Below are 9368 nucleotides of genomic sequence, written 5' to 3'. Positions count from 1 at the left end.
CATTATCTGTTGCCAAATAATCTCCCTTAAATGTGAATGAGTTTAATAAAATTTAAGTATATTCTCACACTTAATTTTTCTAGGTAATAAACTTTAAGTTTTATTTTTTACCAAGTAAGAGTATATGAATATTTTTTCAAATTAAGTAAAATCATTCAGTTACCATATCAGTTTATTAACATGAAGTTTAAGGTTGTATGTAAAATTGTAATAATGACAATTCAAATTAAATAAACAGAATAAACCATTTATTAAAACATTGTGTAATAAAATAAACTTTTTGATCCAATGCTACAGTGGTAAACATTTCCCCTCATTAACATTCCACCCAAAACACAGTTTAATTACAACATAATCTGACCAGAACTTGAAAATACTTCTGTTCTTTATCGTCCAATGACTGAGCAGTGAGGTGAATGTAAATTTAGGTTTTCTTGATGAGCCCAAGACAGAGGATGATAGCTTGAAAGACAACTGAAATTGCATATGCCCAAAGGTTAAATTTTATTTACCCTGTTCACTGGTCCAAACTTAAAATTTTCATTGTATCAAATAAAGAGTTCATGAATCACCCCCTCCCGCCAAAAATAAATATCAGGAACAAATTGAGGATAAGAATTGGGTTTTAAACTGCACTTTATTTGTTACTGTAACATTGTCTTTTTTTTTTTTTTTTAACTGATCGACTATAAACATGCAACAAGTTCTCCTCCTAATGGAACTGCTTCCACAGCCCCTTGGATATCAGTAAGTAAATTATGAAAGTCATTCAATTTGTAGCTCTCTCCTCCTTTAAAGCACTTCTAAGCAGTGTGTGTGACACATACCACAGAGGTAGGAAAGACCATCTTTAATAAATTATCTTCTTAATTGTAGAGAATTTCTGAAAATAAAACTAACAAAATGCCGAACTATGCCTCTGATGAGTACCAAAAGACCACAGAGCCATCTCCTCCTACTTGAAGAATTAGTTCCCTGGAGTGTTCTGGCCTTTGTAGGGCACTTGATAACAAGATCCACCAGGGCTCCAAACCAATGCACTAAGAAAGCCTTCCACCACTCTCATTTGCCGATTCTTTGGACCACCCAATCCTGTTGGCAGAGAGGGCAGCGATTGTTCTGTTTCACCCACAGGGACATGCAGCAGTTGTGAAAGGAATGATTACATTCTCCCCAGACCACTGAAAGGAGGAAAGAAAAAAAAAAAAGATTATCAGACATTACATATTTTAAGTTAAATTACTGAACTCAAATCATAGGTTACTTTATATTATGACAAATAATCATGGTTCGTTATCTTGAAGCAAGATGGCTAATTGGTCAACATTTTTTCTACCTATGAAGAAATAAAAACTTACCTGTGTAAATTTAAATTACACTTAAGAAGTGAGATGAGGCGCTGTGATTAGGGGACTTTCTATCATTGTTCAGAATCTGTGGGTGATGTGGTGGCCCCCAGCCTCTACACAGCTCCACATGCTGTCTTCCTGAAGAGATTAAAGAACTTGAGCCTTCCTTAGATCCCAGAACTTCTCAGTCGTACACTGACCTGGAAACCTTTTGAGTTTTACTTTATTAAGAAACAGCCTCCTGATTTTGATTTACCAAGATAATGAGTTTTAAATGTTTTCAGTTCATAGTAGTCTATTATAAATAGATGCCATGCTTCGTGTACATCTAGTGAGTTATTTTCCAAAAATAGTGATGAACTGTGTTAAGTCATCCATAAGCAGTGCAATTCCTGATGTGACAAATACATTAACTTTTCAAAGTGGGTGGCTGGAAAGAGAGATAGGTCTCTCTGTGGCCAAAGAAAGGTGGCCTGAACCTCACAATTTCTGTTAGTATTTTTTAAACCAAGGGAAGTCACCCATAATCTGAAATACAGTCTCAAATGTGGGTTTTATTTGTCACTTCCTTAACCTACCTCATAACAGAACAATGAAAGAAATAGGAAAAAAAGAAAAAAAACCATGAAAAAAACCTAAATCTTCTTATGAAAATTAGCTATAGGGAACAGGAAACAAGGGGAAATCATTCTAAGTGTTTCAGGATGAAAAAACAGGATTTAATAAATACGACATAAATCATTACTAAGATGCTGTATGTAAACCATGCAAACACAAAGTACAAAGTTAACCTTTCATCTTCAGAAAAGCTTTTATATATAGCAATCTAGAAGTGGTGACTTCAAGATCTAGGACATAAAAACTTTTGAACTGCTTAAAACGTTTAGCCTAAGATAACTTTTATAGTCCCAAACTATTAACAAGATTTAATAGATTTCCATATATAAACTATATTGGAAAAAATCTTGAGACTTAAAATTTTTTCTGTTAGTTGAAAAGTTAAATATTATATCATAAGAGTACTGACAACTGAAGTGCTTTATTAGAATAAAACCCTACCAAATCTGACCTATAATACAGTTAAATTTAAGATGTTTTGGCAAATTCCTTACTTCATAGTTTTCCTAATAGAAAAGAATGATTTCTTTTTAGAATATGAAATATTTATTATACCCACATCTAGAATATGTAATCATTTCTTAATTACAGGAAATAAAAGAACTTGTAGATTAATTCCATTAAGGCCTTTAGAGAACCAACACATTTTATATTAATAATGGATCACTGCTTTACAGTTTATTTTTGTGTATTGATAAAGTCAATCTTAATTGCAAATTCAAACATCCCCACTGAGAGAAAACCTTCAGTTGGAAAAGCAAGAGAATGAAATTACAACATACCAACACAATCCTCTTGTTTGTTTTCAGCTTGACATCTAAGACAGGCATCTAAAAATAAACAAATAGCAATTCTCATTCTGATGCTCAGAATGCAATTTTGAAAACCCAGACACTTCAAAGTCAAATAAAAGCCCAAAGGGTTAGAGATGGAGATAAGAGACCCATATTATTAATTTCTCATCTGAATATAACTGTTTAAAGATGAATAAAATACAAGGCACTCTACTTATTTACTTATGACCAGGAGCAATTTCACAAGGGTTACATACCCTCTATTTTCATAAGCTCCGATGAAAACATGTCCCCAAAGTGCATGCAATCACTACAGAAAAATATGCCATACTCCATTATATATTAGAAGTTCATATAGATTCACTGGGCATGATCACATAGATCAACCTTAAGGGCAGTTTATTTTCAAGATACCATTGTAGGTAAGCCATGCATATATATTGGTATTTGCTTATACACACATAAAGAAACACCAGAAGAATACCAAGTAACTAGTAATAAAGTCTACCAAAGAGGGGATGGTGGGAAGGAGTTTTCATTGTATATTTTCTTAAAATTCTGAATTATGTGACTATATGATCTATACAAAAATTAAAATATTAAATTTTTTTTAAAAATCTTATTTATTTATTTGACAGAGAAAGATTACAAGTAGGCAGAGAGGCAGGCAGAGAGAGAGAGGAGGAAGCAGGCTCCCTGCCAAGCAGAGAGCCCGATGCGGGACTCGATCCCAGGACCCTGAGATCATGACCTGAGCCTAAGGCAGCAGCTTAACCCACTGAGCCACCCAGGCGTCCCTAAAATATTAAATTTTAAAGAACCTCTTAAATACTATGTTGTCTCTCTTTTTTTTTCTTTTTAAAGAAAATGCTCCCTTAGGGCTCCTGGGTAGCTCAGTTGATTAAGTATCTGCCTTCAGCTCAGGTCATGATCCCAGGGTCCTGGGGCATCAGGCACCCTGCTCGATGGGGAGCCTCCTTTTCCTTCTCTACCATTTGTGCTCTCCTGCTCTTTCTCTCTCTCTCTCTCTCTCTCACACAAATAAATAAATCTTTAAAAAAAGGAAAGAAAAAGGGGCACCTGGGATGGAGCCCTGCATCAGGCTCTCTGCTTGGTGGGGAGCCTGCTTCCCTTCCTCTCTCTCTGCCTACTTGTGATCTCTGTCTGTCATATAAATAAAAAATAAATTCTTCAAAAAAAAAGAAAAGAAAGAAAAAGAAAAGAAAAGGAAAAAGCAAAGCAAAGGAAAAGAAATCCTCCCTTTATGAATATGTCTGAGTCCAAAGCATTTATCCAACAATGGCAAAATATTTTAATAATTTATTTGGGAGTAAATTCTAGGAATGGAACCTAAAGGGTATACTAGAAGTTTTCCAAATTCACTCTACTACTATTTGCTTCATGAAGGAGAGAATATAAAATATTGGGACCCCCAAAAATGGATTCATTCACTAGCTGAAAGAGGAGTCCAAGACGGGTAAAAGGAAATTCAAACCAAAAGAAAAAAAAAATTAGTTTTTAACATAAATTGGAGAAAAACAATTCTGTAAAAATAGATACACAGTGGAGTTGAAGTCTGCTCCTCCTCTTACATTGGATTATGCTCAGGCGTTTGTTTGCTCCTCTCTGCATGCTCTTACCCTAAAAAAACACATCACCCTGGCCTCTTCGATGTGGATTAAAAACAACCACTGCCTCCCGAGGCTTTCTTCAATCCCACAATTACTGAGTATCTACTCTGTATAAGGAGTTATGCACTGGGGACACCAAAATGACTGAGTCTGGGTCCCTGGTCTCACCAGGAAATGGGGAGGTAGGCAGGCAAACAACTAAATATCATAAGGATCATGATATAAGGGTGAAGACATGGCTCTGGTTCTGTATAATCATAGAATTATAGTCTGTGACCCCAACTACCTCTTTCACAAATTAGGAAAACAAGACTCCAAAAGGTATGTTAAATGTCCAAGTTAACATAAATAGCCATGAAGGGTTCCTCCAGCTCTTTAGAATTCAACAGAACTAGCAAACCTATTTTCCTCTTCTTCAACACTTGGGTCACTGCCATCTGCCTCTTTCAGAACGAAGGGAGAAGAGCGGAAACCAAAGAAGAGGGTGTTAACCACATCAGAACAGGCTGACAGGCAAATCTTGGATCAAGAAGTTACAATAAATCATTTAGGTGTAAGAAATTAATTTGAAATGTTAAGGAAATAGAATTAAGTGGGCTCCTTTGTACAATCGAGAAATCTCTGGATTACAATTTTGATTGTGCTTTTAGACTCATTATCAAAACCCAAACTAAATCTAAAAATTCCTAAATTTTTAGATAAAATTAAAAAAATTCTTTTCATGATATTTGTAAGATCTAAAACAGAACATTTCTAAGAAGTGCAATAACGGTAACACCTTTTAGAAAGATGCTGCTAGGGTAAGCTTGGGAAGTCTGAAAAACAAACTTCCTTCTGCTGCCACCTGACCACTAAATGGATTTTAACACCTCATAAACAAAATACAGAGGTTTAGTCCAGAATACTCTCCTGAACTCAAAGGACAGCCACTGTAAATCTACAAAAATAATCCACGGTAGAATACTGGCTATAATTAGAATGTTAATATTAACGTGAACCATTTATAGCCATACTTTGACTTACTCTAAATATCCCAATAAAGCTTATTTGTTGCAAGATTTCAACCATTACTCTGAATTCTGTATTTCTACTTACAAATATAAAACTTTTCTTCGGGGAAAATATAAAACACACTTTCTCGAACCACTCTTCTTTTTAAACTAACAAAAATTTTGAGGATAAAATATTTAGCAAAGCTTGTCTTGCAAAAGAAGAAAAGATTAAATTGTCTGGATAAGTTAACAATGGCACACAAACTGGAAATTATGACTGTAGTCTGAATAAGGGGTGGGGGAAGGAGGCTTTACTGCACGCCAGTGAACTAAGTACTTTTTAAGACCTAATTCGAAAATAAGTGGATCATGTCTGAAATCAAGTTCTTTCAAAAGTAAGAAATAAAAAATATTTTAATCCCATTTTTGTTAATCCTCTTTGAAACAAGCTTTATGAATAAAAAACAAAAAAGAGTGTACTATAGAGAGTGTAAATTGAGAATCTCTGGATTCTGGTAGGTTTAAATTTCATCCCTTGAGATAGTAATTGTGTTTATTTTCTCCAATTCGCTCATTTTTCAGAGCAAAACACAAAGTCTTCAAACTACAGAACCTCAGTTTTTTTTTCCACCTACCCCAAGAAACACTGAAATACTCTCAGTATTTTAAATGCTTTATTTAAAAATGTAACTTGCATTTAGATAACATCTCTTTTTCAAGGTGGTCTGAGATCTTAAAACAGAGAGCATATAAACTATAACAGGATGAAGCTGCTCTGCCAGGTTTCACTTGGTCCAGTATTTTGATCGGAAATATCACAGAAGTTAAGATTTTATTTGTACAAGAGGGTTCTCCACAAAGGCCTGACACAGAGCAAGTCAGATCTTCTTCAGGAAATGGCATCCTACGATAGGGAGGGGCCAGAAGGAGATGAAGTTTCATGTTTCTGAATAAAAGACTTACATTCTTCAATTCCCGCGAACCTTAAATACTCCTGAACCACACTGTGTCCCCTTCAAGACAGGCGAGTGCCATGTGACCCATCCTGAGGGATGCAGATTTAAAAAGACTGCGGAAAATCAGGAGCTAATCCAAAAATGCAACGGCTAGAACACTTTTCTTCCCTTCGCCTCTCAGGAGCGGACTGAGGGTGTCGTTTTTGTGGAGGACGACTCCAGAGCATCACTTCGGTGCGTGACCACGATCATTAAAGTGCCCTCCTTAGTCCGGGCCTTTACTCTGACCCCCTCTGCGGTGTGGTTTTGGAGACGGAGCGGGCCACACCAACCCGAGTGGTTTCTCCTAGCTGCCAACAAATGACCCAGTTTTATTTCCTTGGCCACACCCATCACCACCTGAAATTACCTTAATTCCTGGGCTCACAATCCGTTTCTCTCGCTATAAGACCAGCTCCCGGCGCCGGGCGCCCGCGGAGCCCCCCGCGGCGGCAGCAGCCCTCAGGCCGGCTGCAGCACTGTTAGCCCCGGCACCCTTACCCCCACTCCAGCCGACCCGAGTCTGTCGGAGCCTTCTTCCCCCGTCCCCCACTCCAAGTCGGCCCGGCGGAGGCCGGAGCAGAGCCCCGGCCTCGCGTGTAGCGCTTACCCATCACCTGGACTCTGCAGATGGCGCACGTATCGCACTCCACGTCCCAGCTCCACATAGCCACCGCGTTCCACTTTTTGAGAGAGAACATTTTGTCGCCTCCCGACTTTGAGCCTACGCTCCCGGAGTGAGAGGACAGGGCGCAGGGTTCCTCTCCGTCTTCCACGTCGGCCATGGCGGCGACGCGGAGCCGGCAGCGGAGACGTTAAGTCGCGGGAGGCGGGCGGCTATGGCGGCTCCGTGGGGCCGCCCGGCGGGCCACAGCGCCGCCTGCAGGCCACGGGCCGCCGCAGCGCCTACGACGGGGCCGCTCCGATTGGCTGGCGCGGCCCAGTGACGTCATTTGACGCTAGCGCCAGGCCACTTGTCCACCCAGCGCACCCCTGCTCGCTGGGGAAATGCTGAAGGCCTTTAGGGCGATTCCGGTGTGAAGCCTGGACGCTTTGCTGCTCAGTGTTCCTCTCCCGCGCCCGGGAGCGCTCAACGCAGGCACCAGGTGACCTGCTGTGTGCTTTCGGGAAACTTACCACTCTCTCAAATTATCCTGTTACTAAAACTGTTACCGCCCCCCCCCCCCCCCCCCCCCCGGTAAACTCAATCAGAGCCGGGACCGTATCTATGCAAGATCCCCTGTCCAACGTATCTAGGAAACGTCTGACCTCCCAAGGTCTTCTGAGAAACCTGGTTCAGTGGTTCTCAAAATTTGCACTCCGTTAAACTTAAAAACTAGAGAGTCTTCAAAAGCCTTTACGTAAGATGTAGATGTTTGCTTTTTAAGAAATTTACCTTGAGAGAAAGATCTAAATTTTAAAAGTAACAGTAATAAACTCATTATAAGTTATTAGAGCGATGGTGCCGCATATAATGTAGCTTCTGGAAAACTCCCCTGTACACTCCTAAAGAGTGAGGAGAGGGAAATAGCTCCGAATGTTGGCATGCAAATAGTTCCGACCTGTTGGTCCCCTGAAAGGATGCCTAGAACTCAGGGGCCCACGCTCTGAGAACCTCTGATGTAGTTTAACCACCTCCTTTTGTCTGTACGAGTAACACCGCTATTATGTGACGGTGACAATTATAAAACGTGGGTTCTATCGCTGGCCTGGGGTCATGTTCTGTTTTCTCAAGCAAAGCAGACAACATCTTCATTTTTAAACGATAAGAAAGTTGAGGCACGGAATGCCTAGGGAGATGACTGATTACCACCACCACCTAGTGGTGGACACCTGTAGTGTCGGGTTTGGGACTCGAAGCCTCCCATCTCTTCTTGGGCCTCTCAGCCTCCCCTCGTGTCCTCACGCCAGGCCTGGTGCTGGATGGAGGCTAACCAAACTTAAGCAGTTGGGCAGAGGACAAGCATGCATGCAAATGTAAAAATAGAAATATGGACACAGGGTCACATTTGGCTAGATGCTATGTGCGCTGCTTGTTGAGTGGAATATTCAGTGATGTGAGGGACAGAGATATCCCTGAGGACTGATGCCATGAGGAAAAGCCTCACGGAAGAGACTAGGCTCCTCATGGGAGGCCCTCAAGCCCAGGATATGAGTGAAGAGAGCACACCTGTCCAAGCTGTCAGCCAGAGCAGAGCAGCTATACTGGAGGCGGATGTCAATCTCACCGCACTAACTCGAAGAGCCAGATAAAATTCCTATGGACAAACCCAGATGAACATGTTCTGTTCATATTAAACGACCACACATCTGACTATAGAGATAGTTCTAAACGCGAGATATCTAATAAAGGTGGAAGGCTGGAACCATACGAGGAGAAAATGCACTTCAAGTTGTTGGGAACTGGCCAGTTTGAAAGAGAAAAGGAGAGAAAGTCAGATGAAAGGGTGAAAGTCTAGAGGAATTCTCTTCTTGTCATACTTCAACATCTCTGAAACTGGACAGAACTTCCCCTACCTGCTCTAGCTGGATTAGCAGCTGCACTTAGAGAAAACTTAGTCATCTTCGCTCTTTGCCAATATATATTCTAATATTTCCAGGAAATCATGACACTTACTGTGTTTCTTCCACTCTTTTGGCACTGGGGCACATAGCAAGGAAAAAGTGCTGCTACTGATGTTTATTGAATAACTTCAAGTTTTTAAAATTGACAGCTCATAAATTATAAAAATGTAAAAATAGTAAAATGTGTATGCAATGAAAAAAAGCAAGTGTTGTTAATACTCTCAGAAGTTTCTACATGTATACAAACAGACACATTACAATCATTAAAATTTTTTATAAAAGATTTTACTTTTAAGTAATCTCTACACCCAAGGTGGGGCTCCAACTTACAACCCTGCGATTAAGAGTCACAGGCTCTACTGACTGAGCCAGTCAGGTGACCCTAAAAATTTTTAATTGCGATAAAATATACATAATGAAGTTT

The 9368-nt window shown here is 39.8% G+C and overlaps 1 protein-coding gene across 2 annotated transcripts; it reads right to left on the bottom strand.

Annotated features, from left to right (window-relative positions):
* Window positions 1-226: 226 nt before the first annotated feature.
* Window positions 227-7228, bottom strand: RNF7 (ring finger protein 7). 2 transcript variants are annotated; one of them, XM_044251504.1, is made up of 3 exons: window positions 6990-7228; window positions 2750-2797; window positions 227-1181 (listed from the first exon to the last, which is right to left on the bottom strand). In XM_044251504.1, the coding sequence occupies exons 1-3, from the start codon at window positions 7162-7164 to the stop codon at window positions 1063-1065; spliced, it is 342 nt and encodes a 113-aa protein (XP_044107439.1). In that variant the 5' UTR covers window positions 7165-7228; the 3' UTR covers window positions 227-1062. The 2 variants fall into 2 exon arrangements, with proteins under 2 accessions (XP_044107439.1, XP_044107440.1); XM_044251505.1 differs by having other exon boundaries at window positions 6997-7228.
* Between the last annotated feature and the right edge of the window lie 2140 nt (window positions 7229-9368).

This window comes from Neovison vison, chromosome 6, assembly GCF_020171115.1.
Source record: "Neovison vison isolate M4711 chromosome 6, ASM_NN_V1, whole genome shotgun sequence".
In the NCBI taxonomy this organism is placed as follows: Eukaryota; Metazoa; Chordata; class Mammalia; order Carnivora; family Mustelidae; genus Neogale; species Neogale vison.
The sequence above is the reverse complement of the archived record's forward strand: the minus strand, read 5'-3'. Positions and strand labels throughout refer to the sequence as shown.